This window comes from Enhydra lutris, unplaced genomic scaffold, assembly GCF_002288905.1.
Source record: "Enhydra lutris kenyoni isolate GAN:26980312 unplaced genomic scaffold, ASM228890v2 scaffoldscaffold13, whole genome shotgun sequence".
In the NCBI taxonomy this organism is placed as follows: Eukaryota; Metazoa; Chordata; class Mammalia; order Carnivora; family Mustelidae; genus Enhydra; species Enhydra lutris.
Window position 1 is genome coordinate 28,367,566 of NW_019154097.1, and position 22,871 is coordinate 28,390,436.

General features: G+C 39.7%; 1 protein-coding gene across 2 annotated transcripts in view; it reads left to right on the top strand.

The window, feature by feature from the left end:
* Positions 1 to 1,260: 1,260 nt before the first annotated feature.
* Positions 1,261 to 22,871, top strand: part of LOC111145651 (RAB GTPase activating protein 1) — a 153,944-nt gene continuing 132,333 nt past the window's right edge. Inside the window, exons 1-2 of one of the 2 annotated variants that reach the window (XM_022500721.1) lie at positions 1,261 to 1,318; positions 18,734 to 18,933. In XM_022500721.1, coding sequence (XP_022356429.1) covers positions 18,784 to 18,933 — 150 coding nt within the window. In that variant the 5' untranslated portion in view covers positions 1,261 to 1,318; positions 18,734 to 18,783. Of the gene's footprint in view, positions 1,319 to 2,444; positions 2,500 to 18,733; positions 18,934 to 22,871 lie in introns of those variants that run through there. The other variant, XM_022500720.1, reaches the window with a different exon arrangement.

Here is a 22,871-nt window from a genome sequence, read left to right on the forward strand (position 1 = left end):
TAAAATGGGTGTGTATTATTATGTAACTGTATAAGGAGAAAAAGAACAAAGCTATTTTCCTGCGGGAGTGCAGCCAAGTCTATTGTAATAGTAGAGAAGTCACATAGAGGACTGCAACAGAGCACAACATTTTTGTGTTTTCTCCGGTTATTTGGATACATTATCCACAGGAAAACATTACATGACTCATTCACCAGGAAAAGAGCATAGGCTATTTTAATAAAGAAAAAGGAAGAGTAAGGGATAGGCTGTATATTTTATAAGTTGTCATAACTTACTAGCACCTTTAGTAGCCATTGTTTCTGTTACCAACTACATTGTAAAGTCATTCAGGACTTTAAATCTCATTTTATTGCTTTTGCTCTATAGATCACTTTTGAATGATTTTTTTTTTTTTTTTTTTTTTTTTTAGATTTTTAAAAAACCTCTAAACCCAATGTGGGGCTTGAGCTCACAACCCCGAGATCAAGAGTCACATACTCTAGGAGTGAGCCAGCCAGGTGCCCTACTTTTGAATGATTTTAAGATAAAATTTCAGCCCCTCTTCAGGTGACACTGAAACAAACTTGTTTATTTCTGGTCTGTTCTTTGTGTCTCAAGTACCTCAAGGCAACTGTGTTGCAGCCAGTGGCCCGTGGACTTGAGGCAAACGTTTTTGGCTTTTGGACTGAATTGTTACTTAGACTGGACTCCTTTATAAAATGAGAAAAATCGAACATTCTCGATTTTGTGGTAAGGCCAAATGAGATACCCATAAAAGGACCTATCGCAATGCACGCCTTCAATAAAGGCCAAGTGAGTCGAGTAACGCTGTTAAGGGCTGCTTTTGAAACAGCACTTGAACGTGAAAGATGAGCGGATTTCTTGCTGTAGCACCAGTTGTCTTTGCATGGATACCTCCTTTTAGGCGCTAACAGGTGCTAGCTAGCCTGATTCCCCTGTCCCCTGTCATCCTGCTTCCAGTCCCTGAAGCAGTCACAGCCGCGGCCCGACCGAGTCCAAATACAGAGCGCAGCGTTACCCCACCTTCAGGAGCGCAGACTCGGCGCAGGCGCAGACTCCCGTGGCAGGGTAAAAGCCCAGGTGGAGCTTCGAGGAAAGGAAGTACGCCCTCGCCGCCTGCTGTTGGGCCAATGGGGCTGCTCGGCTTCGCCGCAGGCCTATGAGGAGGGGCGGGAGGCGGGGCGGAGGGCGGAAGAAGCGGTTCTCACGTGAGTAGGGGGCGGGGAGGGCGGGGGCAAGGCGGCTGGGGAGGCCCAGGCGGCGGAGCCTCCCGGACGGCGAACGGCGGGCGGCGGAGGAGGAGACGGCGGGTCGGGTAGGGCCGCGTTTCCCCTCCTCCTCCCATCCTCCTATCCACCAAGCCCCGGGGAATCCTGTGACAGCCCCTGCTGGGGGCCCGGCTGTGTTCTCATCCCGCGGGGCTGGGCCGGCCAGACTGCGCTCACCTCCCTCGACGAGCCGGGTTCTGAGGGGAGCCGTGATTGGGGGGAGGGGGAGCTGTGGCGGAGGGGATAGGGCGCATGCGCAGGCGGGAACGCTCTCGCAGCCCCTGCCCAAACCGGTTCCCCCTGTCTGGGTGGTTGTCTGTCTACCGAGTCCTGAGCTTGCTGCAGTCCCTCTCACCCCCAGGCAAAGCCGGATTGTCTCTCGACTTTCATGTTTGGGGCCAGGTCCTGTTAGGGAATCTGGCTGCTCCCTCCGCCTCAGTTTCTCCCTCTTGCCCGTTGATTAGGACTTCAGCTGGCTTGGGCCTCAAGCTAGCTTCGTGGGCTGCGCCAAATTTGAAAGACTTGCTTTCTTTTACTGCTGGCCTGCCAACTTGTACTGATCTTTCTGTCTCATTTTCCCCACCTGCAGTTAAAGTGTCTCGCTCTCCTCATGTCCTTTAAGTATCTGCTCCCAGTACCTTGTTGCTGCGTCTTGATTCTCAGCAACCCTTAGGGTTTTTCAGGTGTTGAGCCAGAGGATAACCCCAGACTTCTAAGAGTTCGCTGTCCATTGCCTAGTACTACTTTGGTCCCTGCTCTTCTAACGACTGTTAGCATCTGCACCTGTTTTTACAGGCATCTCCGTATTTAAGCTTTCTCGGGGACTCCTTTATCGTGGAAGCAAAAGTGCTAGAAGACCGTGTTAAGTGATCATGCTACTAGTGCTTCGCTAGTTTAAAATCGTGTTCCAACTTGAATTTGAAATCTTTTGGCTTTTGTGGTTTTTATTAGTAGGGGGAAAAAAACTATCAGGGGCATGGTTTCACCATTTGATTTTTTTTCATCAGTATAAACACCTGTGTTCCCGTACGTGTGACTGGAATAGTGTAATGTTTCTGTTTCCAGCTGCTTTGTTTATTTAAAAAGAAAACAATGGGGAGTGAATTGCACTGTGTTTATCACATTAAACTGATGTTTGAAAAGTTGAAAAAAAGTTAAATGCCAAGGAAGTACACATTAAACTTCTTTTAAACGAAGGACCTATTGGCCTCAATTCAACGTGTATAAGGTGCTATTTTATTTTTATTTTTATTTATTTATTTTTTTTGCTATTTTAATATATATTGAAGGTTTGTAAGTAGAGTTTACTTATAAAAACTGAAAATGAATGTGGGAGAGCGTTCTTTATGTTCTTCCTTTATAGATCTCAGATCGTATTAGATTTGCATCCCTGACTTTTGTATTTACTAGTAAAATTTAAAATTTACATGTAGCTTGATTAACTCAAATTCCTAATTAAAATTGAACTATTGCTATGTTGTAGTGTACTTCTTTTCAGTTTTATAACCCAGTTTACTGTTGATTAAGTTAGGTCATTGGTGTTAAGGCATATGTTTGCTTGGATAGTTAACCTTTGAACTCTGTGCATTTTGGTCTTACTGGAATAGTGTTTTATTAGCTGTTGACACATCCTTAATTTGAGTTGAGTGGTAATTTAGTGGGACACTGTAAGAGTGAAGACACCTGTTTCCTACCTTTTACATTACATATTGAAAGAAGTGCATTGTGCACGTTATCTACACGAAGAGACATGAGTTCCTCCAAATATATATCAACTTTACAGCCCAGATTCTTTAAAGAAGTCATTGTTATTGACCGTCTTTCCAGCTAATGCGTAGCCTACTTTGAAGGTCTCATCATTTTGCAGTAATTAACAAGTGATCTTTGAGTACAGGCTTCAGAAAATAATCAGTTTAAATCAGTGCTGCTGTTGAGTGTCTTTATAGACAGTGGTGTGCTGAGGTTCTGGTGTAGGCTACCCGTAATATCTTTGTAGTTTTCAGTGTAATCAGATATGATTAGACTTCTCAAGCATGTGGAGTAAATGAACTCATAAATAATCTTTCATGGAGTTAGAACTTAAATATCGAAGTGCTGATTTAACCAACATACTTAAAGAAGGGTTTGGCGTGACATGTCGGTGCTTTGTATGCAACTGCCTTGTTTTATTGGTTTTCCATAGTTAGATACCAAAGAAAGAAAATCCAAGGCCAAGGACTCAAAGTCGGTGGGCAACAACTTTACAGCTATTTCCTTTGTGCATAGATTGGTCCATCCAATCTATGTCCATCCCCCACCCTCTACCTTCTGTGCTGTGTTGTTTCTGAAAGATATTGATTCTTTGGAAAACTTTTAAGTCAAAATAATACTGGATAGACGTTTAAACTTACAACCACTCTTATTGACCCTAATAACTTTGTTTCTCTTCCTATACAAAAACTGAACAAATATGACAGTTTGCAAGTCATGACGAACACGTTAGTTATAGAATTTAGCCTGGAAGTTTCCCTCTTTTCAAAGCAACCAGTATCTCTGAGGTAGTCATCAATGAGACTCTCTTGACGATTGTCTTTCCAGCATAGTAGAGTTTTATGAGGCCTAACTTTTCCCCCAAATTCCTTTTTTTGTGGATCACATGTAAAAATAAAGCCCTTATTTTTAAGTTCATACCTGACATTAAATAGTATATACTACCATGCCTCTGAAGCAGGAGGTGTATCTTCTTAAATGTATGGCTGTGCTGCCAGATTGGGAGGTCCACATCACTCATATAAGAGTCCACGCATGGTTGTTACAGATCTCCAGTTAAGGTTGCATCACCTTTTTATGTTATAAATCACCACTCCTTGGAATCCATTAATCTTTGTGGGAATACGTTTTTCTCCATGCTATAATCTGTTATTTCTTTAGGTACATTAGCAAACTAGAGCCTGTGGTAACTTTAACAAACTGTTACTAACTCTAAAGCTTAACAATAATTTGACTATTTTAAAAATTTATTTTATATATAATATGTAAAATTTATTAAATATAACAAAATTATTTCATATGTACTTATATGTATACAAAGTGCATATTATAATTTATATTTAAAATTATAAATATAAAAATTTATATTTTATGTATAAAGTATATAAAATTATAAATATATCAAATTACAATATATAAAGATTATACATATGTTTCCTTATTTATACATTTTGGTAATTACAACCAACAACCTGTGGTTATAATCTCGTTTTCCTTTTTTTGAAGTTGGCCCTTGTATCAGAAAAAGGAATTGATATACAGAATCTTTTTTGGAGAGCATATTTTAAATATCATCATGGGTATTAAGAGACAGGATGTGAGGCTAAATTGGATTAAATGTTGGGGATTTGTATAACACTACTGAGAAGAGCCTTGAGTTAATCATTTTCATGTTTTTTATTGTAGAGGTAATAAACTGTTTTATGCCCTCAAAGGATGCTGATGAACGGATTCTGGCAATGTAAGAGTAGGAACGTGTCATGTAAATCTCTTTTGCTGTGACACACAATTTTCTGTGAATAGACCTCTGATAATCTATAGAAGAGAAATGGTTATCTCCTTATCGTAGTTACCTGTTGAATCTCTATGAATTGAAGAAAAATCTGAAATCTGTCTAAGCTCAAAAGCTAATACTTCTTTACAAAAATTATTCCCTAGCAGAAACAAGTCTTTAAATTTTTTGCTTTTGGTTGTGAGAACCAATCTTTTCAGATAAGTTTAAAAACATCTATGGAACTTAATATTTGTGAATTTTTTAATATTCTCACACAGTGTCTATTCCAGTGCTGTGATGAAAATGTGTAATAAATATTTGCCCATCCCTTATTCAACACACTTGTCCTGTGTCCCACCAAGCTTGTGTAATTCTGGCCACCTTATATCAGAAGTGCGGAAAACAAGTGTGGATCTGCCAAGCATTTGTGGTTTGGATACGTACTTTTCCCTAAAAGTAAAAAAGAGGTTATAGTAAAGGGGGTGCCCTGTTGGCTCAGTTGATTGGGCATCTGCCTTCGGCTTAGGTTGTGATCCTGTGGTCCTGGGATCAAGCCCCACTGTGGGCTCCCTGCTCAGCGGGAGCCTGTTTCTCCCTCTCCTCCCTCTTTGTGATCTGTCTCCCTCTCTCTCTCTCACTTTCTCTCTCAAATAAATTTTAAAAATTCATACTTCCAGATATATAAAGTACTAATGTAAATCATTGTGCCTTAGGAATCTGTTCCAGAAAAAGAGAATACTTTTTTTTTTTTTTTCAAATCTATACTAGGGAGGGCAGACATAATCTGACTTTCTGAATGAGCTAACTTTCATTGTTGCCAGAATTAGGTTTCTATTGTGGAAATGTCATCCAAATAATTTAAATATTTAGTTTTGGAGATACTGTGTTGAGGTGGCATAAAGTCATCACACCTTGAGTTCTGGAAAAAAGTAAAGTGGTGTTTCCTGAAATATCCATAGGAACATGGGGAAACCACCTACATTTTCCCCCCTTTTAGCTGTCAACAGTACTGCATTCAGATAATCAACTCAGAGTTAAATGAATTATTTTATGTCCATTTCTTCCACTCTTACCTCTTGTACCCTTCATCTTGAGGTATCAAGATACAGGGGGTGAGTGTGAACATTGGAATCAGAAATACACAGATATCCCAAGTCTTGTACTTACTGTGTGACTGAAGGTAAGCTACTTAATACCTCTGAGATGCCGTTTCTTCATTTGCAGAAATGGAACTGATTATGCTTACATCATGGATTAAGATTGGACAGCACCTGGCATCTCCCCACCCTCTTCCTGATTACTCCCAATGACAAAAGAATAGAAATGTTCATTCCTCTCCTTTCTCATACGAGAAAACTGAAGCTACAACATTGTTTAAGTCACATCAAGAAGGACCAAGGAGTTAATTTTTTTTTTAATATTGTACCAGACTATTAACTTTAATAAAGCTTTGTTACTCATGACAAAGTGAGAAGTAACTCTGGAAACAGTAGTTGTCTTCTTTGGGCCCTTTACTAATTTTGTGAGTTTTACCTTAAAGATCCTAAAATGTTACAGTTGGGCTTTAAAAACTTGTATAACCAGGGCGCCTGGGTGGCTCAGTTGGTTGGGCATCTGACTCTTGATTTCAGCTAAGGACATGATCTCAGGGTCTTGGGATGGAGCCCTGCATTGGGCCCCCCCCTTCCCTGAAATAAATAAATCTTTAAGGAAAAAAATTGTATCGAACAACAAATGGATAAACAAAATTTAGTATATATACTCCATAGAATATTACTCAGTCTTAAATAGAAAGGAAATTAGGACACATGCTATAACATAGGTGAACTTTGAAGACGTTATACCAAATGAAATAAGCCAGCCACAAAAGGACAAATATTGTGTGATTCTGCTATTTTTATGAGGTACCTGAAATGGTCAAATTCATAGAGAAGGAATAGTGTGTTGGTTGCCTGGAGGAAAGGGAGTTAGTGTTTAATGGATATGGACTTTGAGTTGGGGAAGATAAAAGAGTTCTAGAGGTGGATGGTGGTGATAGTTGCACAATAATGCGAATATACTTAATGCCACAAAATGTACACTTAAAAATGGGTAAAATAGTAACATATATTTAGCCACAATTTAACAAGATTAAAACTTTAAAATCTTTTTAAAAATTAAATGTAAACCCTTCTGTCTTACAAATTTCTATATTCCTTTAATTAAGTTATCCTTTTAAATTTTTCTGGAATTGAACTAAATCACTTTATAGTTGAAGGAAGTGAATTGCAGGTTAAAATTTGCCTGATGATAGGGACGCCTGGGTGGCTCAGTTGGTTAAGCAGCTGCCTTCGGCTCAGGTCATGATCCCAGTGTCCTGGGATCAAGTCCCACATCGGGCTCCTTGCTCGGCAGGGAGCCTGCTTCTACCTCTGCCTGCCATTCTGTCTGCCTGTGCTCGCTCTCTCTCCCTCTCTCTCTGACAAATAAATAAATAAAATCTTAAAAAAAAAAAAATTTGCCTGATGATGACTTTTAGATAACCTGGTTTTTCTTGCTTTTACTTGCTGTAGGCCCAAGATGATTGTTTTGTTTTCTTTTGTTTCTGGTTTTCTAAGCTAAGTTGAAATTATTCAGAAGGCTTAAATTAATATGGTTCTCTTAGCTCACTAGAATAATTCAAAGAAACAGCCTCCAAATTCAGAGTTAGACTTCAACAAACAAAGACACATCTATTGTTTAGCAATTAGTAGTGGTGGAAAGGAATTTATTTTTATAAAGAAGGGATGATTTTCCATTGAGTTTTGTTAAATTTGTCCCACCCTTCCCAGGGCTAGGCTGTGAGAAGCTCATGTGAAAACCAGTGCAGGAAAACATCTGAGCCAAGGAAAAAAGAAAAAAGCTGAGATTAATATAGTGTGATTAAAAAAAAATAATAACTTCTTAGTATGCTGTTTAATTTTAAAGGGCTACAGACCCAGAGAAATTGGCCTGTTACAGCATCTTTAAGACTTGATTCTCTTCCTTCCTGTTTTGTCTTTTTCTGAACAGAGAGTAACCTTATCTGTGTTTTAGACAGATACAACTGGTACCTAACATAGAGAATGGATTGGAATGGGGAGATAATGGAGATAAGGACACCAAGGAGGAGAGCTGCATTCCAGAAAAGGACAGAGGCACCTATAGTTTTATGCGTGAACTTAAGCAGGTTATGGAACCTGTCTCAGCCTCAGTCTGTTCGTCATAAGAAATCAGTATCTGTTAAAGTTTATGTGAACATTAGAAATAATGCTTATATAGCTTTTTAGTACCATTTTGGCCATATAATTGGTGGTAGGAACTAATAAGTATTACTGTTTCTTTATATTTAGCAAGATAACTTAAGTATCCCCTTTAAGATTCCCTAAAGCTGTACTCATTTGCTCCCTGGTTGAGCAACAAAAATGATGGGTATTGTGAAGGAAGTGATGAGAGTGTTTTGGTCCAAAGGGAATCTAAGATATATTTTCTGACTCAGTGTTAACTGGTTTTGAGTTTGACAGTTGGGAACTTGATGAAGAGTCAGTGAGGCACACTCAAAGGTAGTCTTTTTGAGTCTCTTCATTCTAGTTGCCATCCATATCCATATCCCCAAGTCACATGTATGTAATGTAGCATATTTGTCATCTGTCCTCCTACCAGTTAAGCACTGATTAAAGAGTATTATTCAACCAAATTTATGTAGGGCTGCTAGTAAACAAGGATATAAAGATAATACGAATAAAACCCAAGATCCCAGTCCACAAATAGTTCACAGGGACTGTCTGTGCTCATTGTATTCCCAGTGTTTACTGTAGTGGTTTTTATTTAGTAATTGTTTCTGGAATAAATGATCAACAAATGTGTTGGAGTAGGGAAGAGGTATAATATTATTCTACTGTGTGATAAATGCTATAATTTTGTGATAGAATTAAAAAGTAAACAAAAGCCTTAGGGAGCCCTTGAGAGAAATAATGAATATTGCAGAAAGGAAAGGGGGAGTTTGGATATTTGATTGTAACATAAGATTGCTGGTGAGGGAGAAGAACTACCTGGGGAAATGGAGACCTGTTCCTAGATTAGCAAACAACATGAGCAAAGGCTTGAAAGCATAAAAATGCATGACATATTTGGTGCATTTCTGGTATGGTTTGATAGAAGGAGATAAGACTAGAATGATAGACTGTTTCCCTGTTTTGAAGACTAATGAGAGTTGGGGTTTTATTCTATTTTCAGTCAGGAGCAGTCAAAGGTTTTGAGGAAAGGGTGGGATATATGATCAGATCTAAATTTTAGATATTAGCTATAGGACCTTGATAATCAATGACTAGGAAAAGTCTAGATGATGATGATGATGATGATGATGATTATTTTATTTGACAGGGAGAGAGAGCACAAGCAGGCGGAGTAGCAGGAAGAGGGAGAAGCAGGCTCCCTGCTGAGTAAGAAGCCTGACGTGTGGCTCCATCCCAGGACCCTGGGATCATGACCTGAGCCTAAGACAGTTGCTTAACCAACTGAGCCACCCAGGCGCCCCATAGGGAGAGTCTAGGAAAGGAAACTTATGTTTTAGTTGAAAGAGAATGGAGTACTCATGAGTCAGTGACATGAAGGATGTCAGAGAATAAGATTGGGGTGTTTTGGAACCAAAATCCTTTAGTGTTCCAGGGGAGAACATCTCTGTCTTGGATCAGTAGTTGTTAACCAGGATATGGAACCTATGAGGAAGAAAGAATATGTTTGTGTGGTTGACAGAGGTTTACATGGAATTGATTTTAAGATGGTCATGAATACATGTAGCAGAACTGTCCTGTGTATTCTCACAACATCCTTCACATACCTCTATTATACCAAGCACTATATTATAATTTCCTGCTCATCTGTCCATTTTCTGTACCACTGTAAGCCTATCCTAGGTAAAGACTACCTATTACTCCTCACCATAGCATTATACATAGTGCCTGGCACACGTCAGACACTTAATACGAAATAGAAAGGAAAACACAGGGGCACCTGGGTGGCTCATTCGGTTGAGCGTCTGGCTCTTGATTTCAGTTTAGGTCATGATCTCGTCGGGCTCCGTGCTGGGCATGGAGCCTGCTGAAGATTCTCTCTCTCCCTGGGCGGCTCAGTGGGTTAAAGCCTCTCTGCCTTCCATTCAGGTCATGATCCTGGGGTCCTGGGATCGAGCCCCACGTTGGGCTCTCTGCTCTACGGGGAAGCCTGCTTCCTCTTCTCTCTCTCTTTCTGCCTGCCTCTCTGCCTACTTGAGATCTCAGTCTGTCAAATAAATAAATAAATAATCTTAAATTTTTAAAAAAAGATTCTTTCTCTCCCTCTCCCTGCCCCTCCTCTCACCCTCCTCCCTCTCAAAAAAAGAAAAAAAAATAGGAAAAAAGGAAAACATAACACAAATACCCATATGGAATTAGAGAGGAAAGATAGAGCTATGAGTATTGTCATCATGCCCAAAAAAAAAAAAAAAAAAAAATTGTGACTGTGTGAGCTAGTAAGAGCCAGGGAAAAGTGGAAGAAGAGGAACAGGGTAGAACTTAAAGAATGGGCAGAAGAGGGGCGCCTGGGTGGCTCAGTTGGTTAAGCATCTGTCTCTAGCTCAGGTCATGATCCTGGGGCTCTGGGATCGAGTTCCACATCAGGCTCCCTGCTCTGCAGTGAGCCTGCTTCTCCCTCTGCCTTTCTCTGTCTCTGTCTCTCATGAATAAATAAATAAAAACTTTTAAAAAGGGGGGGGGTCAGAAGAAAGGGAACTTAAGTGATACCTGAAAAAAGGTAGTCAAAGGTAGAAAATGTAAGCAAGAAAAAAGTTTCAGAATAAAGAAATGGTCAGCATTTTCATTTATTTCAGTGGTAGAAGATGATGAGAACTGAAAAAAAATTATTTGGGCTTTGAAAGTTAGTACTGTACTTGACTAGTTTGTTTATTTCCTTTTTGAAATGACGCTGAGAGGGCGCCTGGGTAGCTCAGTTGGTTAAGCCTCTGTCTTCAGCTCAGGTCATGATCTCAGGGTCCTGGGATGGAGTCCCACATCGGGCTGTCTGCTCAGCAGGAAGCCTGCTTCCCCCTCTCTCTCCACCTACTTGTGATCTCTCTGTGTCAAATAAATAAATAAAATCTTAAAAAAAAAAAGTTTAAAAAAAATGACGCTGAGAGATGGTAAAATACCCAGGGCCACAGATGAGGTGTTTTTGTGTGTGTGTGTGTGTGTGTGTGTGTGTGTGTGTGTGTGTGTGTTTAAAGACTTTATTTATTAGCGCATGAGAGAGAAGGAGTAGGTGGAGGGGTAGAGGGATAGAGAGAAGCAGACTCCCTGCTGAGCAGGGAGCCCAACATGGGGTTCAGTCCCAGGACTCCTGAGATCATGACCTGAGCCAAAGGTAGATGCTCAGCTGACTTGAGCCACCCAGGTGCCCCCACAGATGAGGCTTTAAATTAAGTTTTTAAAAGAGGAGGTTTGATAAGGTTTGGTGAGAGATGGAGGAGCCAGATTTTTGAGAGAGGGACTGCTTTTCTTTTTTTTTTTTTTTTTTTAAGATTTTATTTATTTAATTGACAGAGATCACAAGTAGGCAGAGAGGCAGGCAGAGAGAGAGGAGGGGAAGCAGGCTCCCTGCTGAGCAGAGAGCCCGATGTGGGGCTCGATCCCAGGACCCTGGGATCATGACCTGAGCCGAAGGCAGAGGCTTTAACCCACTGAGCCACCTAGGGGCCCCAAGGGACTGCTTTTCGACTGGAGTGTCCTATCGAAAGTGGTAGAGGTGGAGGCAGTTAATATTACTTTGGGAGGAAAGAGTTTCAAGGAAATAAAGATGAATTAGAGCCCTGGAATAGTGGCTGGGAACTAGCACATTTTGTCTCAAGCATGTCAAGTTCAATTACAAGTATCACTCACACCTCTTTTATTGAGTTAGGTAGGTCACTTATTGGGAGGTGATTTTTGCCTCTACTAATTGCACATAAGCAGATTCATGCCACTGCAAGTTTGCTGTTTATGTTACTCCTCTGAATGTTAGTATCTGATAGTACTTCGTCCAAAAAACAAGTTTTTAAAAAGTAAACACCGATTGCCCAGGAGCCCACTGCTATTGAAGGACTATCAAAAGAAACTTTATCATGGGCAGTTCTTTTCTTCTTCTTTTTTTATTTCTATTTTTATTTTTTTATTTGACAGAGAGAGATCACAAGTAGGCAGAGAGGCAGGCAGAGAGAGGAGGAAGCAGGCTCACTGCTGAGCAGAGAGCCTGATGCGGGGCTCGATCCCAGAACCCTGAGATCATGACCTGAGCCGAAGGCAGAGGCTTTAACCCACTGAGCCACCCAGGTGCCCCTCTTCTTCTTTTTTTAAAGATTTTATTTGAGAGAAAGAGAACAAGCAGTGGGGAGGGCAGATGGAGGGAGAGAGAGAGAGAAAAGCAGACTTCCCGCTGAGCAGGAAGCCAGATGTGGGACTCGATTCCAGGACGCTGGGATTATGATCTGAGCCAAAGGCAGATGCTTTACTGACTGAGCCACCCGGGTGCCCCATTTCCTTTCCATTTTACTCCCCATTAGCTGGGTCTCTAAGAAAGAGGAGATTGAGAATGAACATGATCTTCTTTTGACAAGACTGAGGTGCATTATTTGCCATGATCTTTGCAGAAATATGGTTAAGTATAAATTGTCACTTAGGGCACAGAACAGTAAATTTAGGCTAAAAGTTTGTAAAGAGTTTTGATATCATGAAACTAATTTTCTTTCTTTTTAAAAAAATTTTTTTGGAAAGATGTATTTGAGTTGAAAATAGAGCTACCCTATGACCCAGCAACTGTCCTACTGGGTATTTGCCCTAAAGATATAAATGTAGTGATCTGAAGGGACACGTGCACCTGAATGTTTATGGCAGCAATGTCCACAATAGCCAAACTATGGAAAGAACCTATCTATCAACAGATGAACGGATAAAGATGATGTGGTGTGTATATATATATACATACATACATACATGCAATGGAATACTATGCAGCCATCAAAAATACAGAATCTTGCTATTTGCAACAACATGGATGGAACCAGAGGGTATCATGCTAAGCGAATTAAGGCAATCAGAGAAAGACAATTATCATATGATCTCTCTGATATGAGGAATTTGAGAGGCAGGGTGGGGCTTTGTGGGGGGGAAGGGAGGGGAAAAAAGAAACAAGGTGGGATCAGGAAGGGAGATAAACCGTAAGAGACTCTTAGTCTCAGGAAACAAACTGAGGGTTGCTGGAGGGGAGGAGGGTGGGAAGGACGGGGAGGCAGGGTGATGGGCATTGGGGAGGGTATCTGTTACGGTGAGCGCTGTGAATTGTGTAGGACTGATGAGTTACAGACTTGTACCGCTGAAACAAATAATACATTATATGTTAATTTTAAAAAAAGAATAGTCCAACAAAAGAATAAAATAAGCTACCCATCAGGGGAAAAAAAAAGATTTATTTGAAAGAGAGAGAGAGCACTAGCTGGGGGAGCAGCAGGCAGAGGGAGAGGGAGAGAGAGAATTCCAGGCTAACTCAATGCCCAACATGGAACGTGACACAGGACTCGATCCCATAACCCTGAGATCATGACTTGAGCCAGAATCAAGAGGTGGTTGCTCAATTCACTGAGTTACTCAGGTGCCCCTTTTTATTTTGTAATTTTTAAATTTTTAATTTTTTAAAAATTTCTAAAAGATTTTATTTATTTGACAGAAATAGAAAGTGCACAAGTAGGCAGAGTGGCAAGCAGAGAGAGGGAGAATAGGCTGTCCGCTGAGCAGGGAGCCCAATGTGAGGCTCAATCCCAGGACCCTGAGATCATGACCTGAGCTAAAGGCAGAGACTTTAACCCACTAAGCCACCCAGGTGCCCCCCCCCATTTTTTTTTTTTTTACGTTTTTATTTATTTGTCAGAAGAGAGAGAATGCAGAAGCAGGGGGCGCTGCAGCAGAGGGAGAAGCAGACTCTCCACTGAGCAGGGAGCCTGATGTGGGACTCAAACCCAGGACCCTGATATCATGACCCAAGCTGAAGGCAGGCACTTAACTGACTGAGCCATCCAGGTGTCCCCAGGCGCCCCTTTATAAAAAAATTTTTTATTAAATTTCTGTGCCCAACATGGGGCTCAAACTCACGACCCCGACTGACCGTGTCTACTTACTAAGCCAGCTAGGTTCCCCCATGAGCCTAATCTTCAATCAGAAAATCTCTAGGGATCTTTTATGTGTTAATAAGGATAAAAGTAGTAAAAGGAGTTCTGAAAAACTTAACAATTGAACTTTTGGGTTTGATTCTGGAGGCTGCATAAACAAAATCACCTATCATTTTAAGTGACTTACTGACTTTTAAAGGTGATAGAGAAGGAAACATCCTTGAACTTGACTCACCAGTCTGGCCCTGTTGGTAACTAGATATGCTAGGGTCTAGGTTGTCACTTGTTTAAAAGAAGGAAATAACTAGTGCCTACCTATACCAGGATCCATGTATGTATATTATCTTATTAAAATGGGATAAAAATCCTTATTCTGTCTACCTTATAGAATTGTTAGGTGGTAAAATGAGATTAAGAATGTGTATGTTTTAGTAATCTGTAAAGTACATATAAAGGTAAAACATTTTTTATTTAGAGTATTCCTTCTCATTTATTTAGATACAAAGAAATTAAAATGTGGAAAATAAGAAAGCTATGTATTTTTGTTCTAGTATTGTGTTTCTGAAACTGAATTACCTTAATCAGTTGACACTTGTTAATTCTTTAATTTTTTTTTTAAAGATTTTATTGAACTTTTTGAGACAGAGAGCACAGGGTGGGTGGGGGATATGCCAGAGAGAGAAAGAGAAGCTGACTCCTTGCTGAGTAGGGAGCCCAGCACAGGGCTCGATCCCAGAACCCTGAAATCATGACCTAAGCTGAGGGCAGACACTTGACTGAGCCACCCAGGTGCTCTGATAGTTGTTAATTCTTTTAAAACTGGAAGTTAGCTTAAAAAGCTGTAACTAGGGTGCCTGGGTGGCTCAGTGGGTTAAGCCGCTGCCTTCGGCTCAGGTCATGATCTGAGGTTCCTGGGATCGAGTCCCGCATCGGGCTCTCTGCTCAGCAGGGAGCCTGCTTCCCTCTCTCTCTCTCTCTGCCTGCCTCTCTGCCTACTTGTGAACTCTGTCAAATAAACAAATAAAATCTTTAAAAAAAAAAAAAGCTGTAACTACTGGGTGCTTATACTGTTTTTAGTGTGTTAATAAGGTGTACATATGTTCCTTAGTAATTTTTACAATAGTTTTGTAACTAGATAGTACATAATTTTCACTTGTGGAAACTAAGGCTCATTATGACAAAGCTCACACTATTAGGTAGTGCAGTCAGTATTCTAACTTCGGTTTTTCCAACTCTTAATTGTGTGCTTTACTGTCAACAAATGTGACATGTGTTCTGTCAGTCAGTAGATGATCTTACCTTTTCATTGGGTGGCTCTTACTTTTTTCCATCTTTATTTACCATTTATCCTAATTTTTTAGCAAGTATTTGAGCCCCTACTATATGCTAGTGTCCTGGGATGGAGCCAGGCACTGTTCCAGGTGCTAAGGTACAGCAGTTAATGAAACAGACACATCTCTGTCCTGGTGGGACTTAGGTTCTAGCTTACATGATATTTAAAAACAAATGATTAAAACATAAAGTGTGTCAAATGGTGATGGATATTATAAGGAAAAGTAGGAAGAGAGCTGGTGGTGCAGGATGTTTGGAGGAAGAAGCTTGTTTTAATTATCCATGAGGTTTAGACCTAGAATTGCAGTCTGAAGGATGAAGGATTACAGTAGGGGCTTCTTTTGGTAAATGATAAAAGTAGGGATTAAAAACAAAACAGTTACTCCTCGTGGTCTCGAGAGGTTGTAAATACAGCTTTGCCAGGAGTACACCAGGTTCTGGGACACCTCTTTATTGTGGAGGCCAGAGGAGGGGAGTCTTGTATAACTTTTCCTGTACTACTTCATGTTTTGATAAACCTCATTCCCACTTAGTGATTCAGTTTTTTTACAGGTGCCAAAACAAATAGTATTTTATAAAGTGTATTTTCCGATCACCTCCTCAAAGGAAATAGGTTGAACTTGGAGTCGGCCAAGTCTTCTCAGTTCCGTAGTGTTTAAATACCAAAGTATATTATTTTTTGAGTCTACAGTATTATAGAAAGTAGTCAGTGTCTCAGATCATAGCTTTAGAGAACTTTCTGAGGCATTCTGCTATTAATCACAATTTAAAAGAATGGAAATCTATTTAAGCATGAAGAACCTTGCCTGAAGTATGAGCATGTTCTACAAAAGATATAGATTCCTTTACCCAATACTGAGTGTTTTGGGACAGGGCTCAGATTCGTGGCATTGGAAAGGTATCATAATCTGACAGAAAGAGCATAGCTTCTGGAATAACAGATAACTGGGTTCAATTTTTTTTTTTTTTTTTTTTTAAGATTTTATTTATTTATTTGACAGAGAGATCACAAGCAGGCAGAGAGGCAGGCAGAGAGAGAGGAGGAAGCAGGCTCCCTGCTGAGCAGAGAGCCCGATGCGGGGCTCGATCCCAGGACTCCGAGATCATGACCTGAGCAGAAGGCAGCGGCTTAACCCACTGAGCCACCCAGGCGCCCCTGGGTTCAATTTTTGCCTTTGCCTCTAACCACCTTACACTGCAGCCATTATCTTGAACAAGTTACACCTCAGTCTAGGTCTCAATCTCCTTATCTGTGTAATAAATGATGTGAAGATTAAATTAAGAGGCAGTTACCATCAAATTGTAATACATCACAATACATGCTATAAAAATGTAAAATGTTAGAGGAGCAGAAATAAGGCAAGCAGTTTACTTGGTTCTGGGATGAGGATTGGCAAGCTACTAGGAAAAGGAGTTAGATCATGAATTGATGAGTTGGAGTTGATGGAGTACAAAAGCAAGGAAACCACTTTAGTAAGAGGATCCAATAAGGGCAAATACATGGGTGTTTATTAAAGTATCTATCTTGGGGCGCCTGGGTAGCTCAGTCGTTAAGCATCTGCCCTTGGCTCAGGTCATGATCCTAGTGTCCTGGGATCAAGTCCCACATCTGGCTCTCTGCTCAGCGGGAAGCCTGCTTCCCCCTCTCCAACTCCTCCTGCTTGTGTTCCATCTCTTGCTGTCTCTCTCTCTGTCAAATAAGTAAATAAAATCTTAAAGTATATGTCTTTAGTAAGGACATTACCTCTTCTAATAATTTTTTTTTATTGAAGTATAATTGACATACAATATTCTACTAGTTTCAGGTGAATATATTCCTTAACTTTTCGTGTCTAGGTCCCTCTCCAAACATGTTCCCATAGTTTTCTTTACCCTAAATCAGTACCTGTTAACCTGTTCAATGTGCCTCTGTTCTCTGCTGCAGTATACATTCCTTTGGGGCAAGAATCGATTTTCTCTTGTTTACCATGTATTATTCTTTATACACTAAACACTTAGTGAGTATTCATTGAATGGATGAAGCAAAACTACATTAGAGAAAGTTTTCAAAAAAAGTACATTTTGAAGTGTCTTTGAATGCCACAGTATACATCTAAATTTAGTCCTATGAAATGTAAAGCTATGGGCGCCTGGGTGGCTCAGTGGGTTAAGCCTCTGCCTTCAGCTCAGGTCATGATCTCAGGGTTCTGGGATCGAGTCCCACATCGGGCTCTCTGCTCCTCAGGGAGCCTGCTTCCTCCTCTCTCTCTCTGCCTACTTGTGATCTCTGTCTGTCAAATAAATAAAATCTTAAAAAAATATATATATAAAGCTATGATAGCCATTTAAACAAGGAAATTAGTTTAAATAGGAAGCAGTAGGTAGTTAATTATGCCTAGGTAAATTACCTTCTTTTGGGGTTGCCATTTTCTTGTCTGTTTCACAGTAATACTCAGGGATTGTGTAATTCCTGCTGCCAGGTGTTTAGCTGTGAGCCTTTGGAGGGAACATAATGCTTGGCACATGGTGTGCGCCCAATGAATATATGTTCAGTTAAAAACACAGAGCATAAATCAGGACTTGTTAATTGGAGAGATTAAATAGACTCTCAGCACCTTTACCTCTTTGGGGTATAAGATGAGCATAGAGCTGGAGCTACTGTTTATTGGTTACAGCTTTCTGAGTATGTTGCATTGTTTGTTGCTGTTTGGCAACCAAATGGGAACATTGCCATAAAGTATTCAGAACCAGGTTTTTGAATGGTAGATGAGTTGAAGTTTTATTCTAGGAGTCCATAAATAATTGAGTGGCTTTTCATAAGTGACATATTTTTATACTTCTTGCTGGGAATTTTTGGCATGAAACTTACTGGTAATGTTCATGTTGAGTTGAATTCTAAGAAACCATGGGATGGGAAGATATGAGTTTTTAATGGATTTCTGATTTCTTGCTATGTAAGGAATTTGCTCTGTCTTGAATTTATTTCTCTTGAGTGTCAATATGAAATTTTATTTCTTAAAAGCATCTTATTAATATTTTAAATTCAAGGATCGGTAACATTAGAAAAACCTTAGTTATTGTCCTGTGTGCTTTCAATTTCATTTATGTGTATAGCTTTACAAATTAAAGGTTAGAAAACAGAAGTTTAGTACTTTATAGTTTTTGAGGTCCAACAATAGAGTCGTAACATATGCCAAAGAAATCACTGTAGGTAGGAAGTTATTCTCAAGGGAATCTGTTTTATTTATTTATTTTTTAATCTGAAATATCTTGGCCCTGAATAGCATCAAATTCCTTTATTATCTGGAATAGAAAGCCTAAGTTGTAAGTAGTGAAAGTCTTGGGAAGAGATTTTGAAAGTATTTTTTTAAGTTTTTCCTTATGTATTTTGTAAGAATTAGAGCATAACTGAATATCTGGCAGACATTCTATATGAGTATCTTTATGGTTTTTGTTTTTCAGGCATTTTTAAAATATTTAATCATTCATGAGTTGAGCTTCATTCTTGAGTCATGGATGACAAGGCTTCTGTTGGAAAAATCAGTGTCTCCTCAGACTCTGTATCTACTCTTAATAGTGAAGATTTTGTCTTGGTTTCCAGGCAAGGAGATGAGACACCGTCTACAAATAATGGAAGTGATGACGAGAAAACAGGACTCAAGGTAAAACTCCATAACCCAAGATTCCTTTGCTTAGCCTTGCTAGGCTCATTGCAAAACTTGGCCTATAATAGGAAGGTATATGGAGTGCAACTGAAAAAAGGGAAATAGTATCCTAACTTTTTTAATATTAAAGACTTCTATTTATAATTAGTGATGGTGACAAATTTATATTTTATTAAGGATTTTCAATTTGATTAGCTTCTAAGTCTTCCAATACTCCAGTTGTGAAAACTAGCAGTCATAGTAGAAATATTTATGACCTTAGTATTGTTTTTATTTTCTCATTAAATTAGAGATGATTATTTCTTCTGGTTCTGGTATGTGTAGTGTAAAAGCAAGGGCAGGTCAGCAGTGTAATTTATAAAAATAAATTTTAGGATTATTGAAACAATATTAAATACTTTGATATTGGCCATTTTTGTTTATATTTTCTAAGCCAAATGAACAACTATTTTACTTTTTTTTCCCGTACTCTGTTAATCATTGCCTTTATGAATATTAGGAAGGACACTGTTAATGCCTTTTAAAATGTAAATCGCTTTAAAAATATTTCAGTTCTTGTTTAAGTGTATTCATTCAACAAGTATTTATTGAGTATTGACTGTGTGCCAAGTACTAAATACTGGGCATACAGTGGTGAATAAGATTGCAAAGCCCCCTACTCTCTTAAGAGTTGTTATTCTAATGGAAGAAACAGACTTTAAGCACATAAGGAAATGAATAGGTTAAGTAAATTTAGGTGCTGTGAAGAAAGAGTGGGATACATGGATAAAGAAGAAAGGGCAGGTACTATTTTAGAGAACGTCTTGAAATGACATTTGAGCAGAGACCTGAATGAAATGGGGAAGAAGGCCAAGGAGAAATCCAGGAGGAGAGCTTTTTAAAGGGAACAGAAGACAGATCCTGAAGAGGACCACCGTTGTTAGGACAGAGATTAGAGCAGAGTGACTAAAGGAAATAAAAAGTGGTAAACTGATATCCAGTGCTTGGCTGAGCCTGCATCATGTAGACCTTTGTAGAGCTTAGGAGAAATTTGGACTTTGTTACAAATGTGAAGGAATCTTTTGGAGAGTTTTCAATGGGGGCATGATCTGATTTACATTTTAAAAAGCTCACTGGCTGATAGAGACTTCTAGCATGGCAGTATAAGGAGATGCGTGGACCTGCTCCTTAGCAAAATTGGTGGTAGTGATTAAAACAAACAATGATTTATAGTCTTTGGAAATGTTCTAAAGGGTATATAGCAAATAAAGAAACATTTATTCAAGGAAATTTACTAAAATTTGGTAAAGAATCTGTGGTATTTGAACCAAGACCTATTGCTTCCCTCATCTATCCCAGCTGAGCAAAATGGTAACCCCATTATCAGTGCAATCAAGAAGACAGGATTCTCACCCGACCCCCGCCCCTGACTCCTAGTTGGAGGGCTATCTTCCAGGGAATAACAGGGCAGTTGCGTTTCTCATCCTGCCTCCAGCTACATTTTGCTAGCCAAGTGTGACTCAGAGATGGGGCGAGTGGGGGGATCCCTTTTTTTGCCCAGCCCTCGTTCTTGGGATAGAGGCTCTCCTTTGGGCACAGTGCTACTTAGAATACTGAGGGTCCAATTGCCCTAGCCTCTAAAATAGTGGTTCCCCACCAGTACAGACAAACCAAGAAGACTTGAGACTACTACATCACCTACAACCACCATGTACTCAGCTTCTAAAGATGGGATGTCACTCAGGGTAAAACATGCTATTGTTCCATCTCCTAACTTCACAACTGGGGCTCTCAGATTTTTCCCTGTAGTGAGAAGGGTGTCATAAAACAGCTCCTAATGCCTTCCCAGAGAAACTGACTTTTTTTTACAGTAGAGTGTAGAGAAATTCAAGCCTGAGGGTACTCTCAAAAACAGTAGACCTTGTGGTGAAGGGTAATTGGAGAGGAGATTGGTAGATTGATTTAACATATAGATTTAAGTATAGGTTTACTGGGAGGAGAATGACTCTTAGAGTCAGAACAAATCTCAAACATGGACCTCTGAAAATCCCTTCAAAGTAATGTCAATTTGGTTAGTTTATTCTGTGGAGTAGTTTATACCCAAGTGCATTGTTGAAAACTATAGAGCAGTTGGCCATAACTAGTGGAGTTTAACATCTACGGTGGTCAGAGAAGGAGTCCAAGCACTCTTTCAAAATTGCTCTTATTTTAGGATTACTATAGGCAAAGCCAAATCTCTCCAGGGGAGCAAGTCAGAGGTTTAACAGTATAGGAATTAGGGGAATAGAATTTAGGGAAATAAGCTATCTAGCTACTAAATAAACAAGCAAGCATAAAAAAATAACAAGTCCCAGAGTGGGGAGACCAGTACTGTGAATTGGTACAATATATTATCTAAAATACCAAGTTTCCAACACAAAATTGTGAAACATGAAAAAATAACCTGTATGTCCTTTTTTTTTTTTTTTTTTAAAAAAAGAGCAGGCAGTAGATACTGGTTATGAGAGTGACATGTTGGACTTAATACATAGATTCTTCAAAGTAGCCATTAAGTTCAATGAACTAAAAAAAATCTCGCTTAAAGAAATAAAGGAAAGTATGATGACAGTGTCATATCAAATACAGAATATCATTAAAGAGATAGAAATTGTTAAAAAAGGAACCAGTTGGAAATTCTGAAGTGGAAAAGCACAGCAGCTGAAACCGAAAATTCACTAGAGGGGATCAACAGTAAATTTCAGCTGGCAAAAGAATTAATGAGAGTTGTTTTCAGGAGTTTTAGGATAAACTTTACTACTACCCTCAAAGAACACTGATTTAGACAATCAGTCATGGACCAGAGTGCCTTTGTGGAAGTCGAGTGGTCTATCAGGTTTCAGCATGCTTGGACCAAAAAACATCCAAGATTGGATCCACTGAAGACTGTGAAAGGAGCTGTTTTACTTTACCTGTGTCACCTTTCCCCCAAGATAGCACAGCTCAATGCCAGTAGAGACTTTCTCTGCCCATGATTTTCTCCATGTGGGAAATTGAGAGCAGGTGCTGGATTCCCCAGCTGTGTGGGATACTCCCAAAACCCATTTCTTTCTCAATCCTTCCAGAATATTGGGTTGTGCACTACACAACTTGGGGGTGGACAGTCTTGCTGGGAGAACACTAGCTAAGGCTGAGAATGGAACATATGAGAGGAACACACATTTTATTAACTGCTTTGGGAGCTCTATCAGGAAGTCTGTTCATAAGGTTGTCTCCCCTACTGATCACTTCAGCTGGGCTGTGGGTACCACCAACCACTGTGCAGCTCACCCAGACACACCCACCCCCAGTGACTGCCTTCTTGTGCACGCTGCTGAGGGCAGGAATGGTCAGAATGAGCCTTTGCAGATGGCCAGTGAGCATGCATAGAAACTGGATTCTGTGGGATTGGGAGAAACCACATGCTTGAGCAGTCATCGCCACCTTAGGGAAAGCAAATGAGATGGAAATCATCAAGCAGAAGAAATTATTACAAAGTAGAAGAAAGATTATTTAATGTTACCTAGTTCGAAAACAAAAAAATGCAAAAGAGTGCAGAAAGCCTGCATGAACCATGGTATACCATAAAAATAATCTCTGCATTTATTGGTGTGCCAGAGGAAGAGAGGGGGAAATGGGTTGAAAGGTTATAGAGACCTAATGCATGAGAATTCCTCAAATTTGGAGAGAAATTTGGACATTTGAGTTCATAAAGCTAATAGGTTTCCCCAAGATTTCAACCCAAAGCGATTCTTTCCAAGACACATTATAATAAAACTGTCTAAAGTAAAAGACAATTTTTAAAGGAGTAAGAGGGGAAAAAAAAAATCACATGACAAGGGAGTCTCCATAAGTCTATTAGCAGATTTCTCAACAGAAGCTTTGTAGGCCAGAAGAGAGTGGGATGATACACTCAAAGTGCTGAAAGAAAGAAAAAAAAA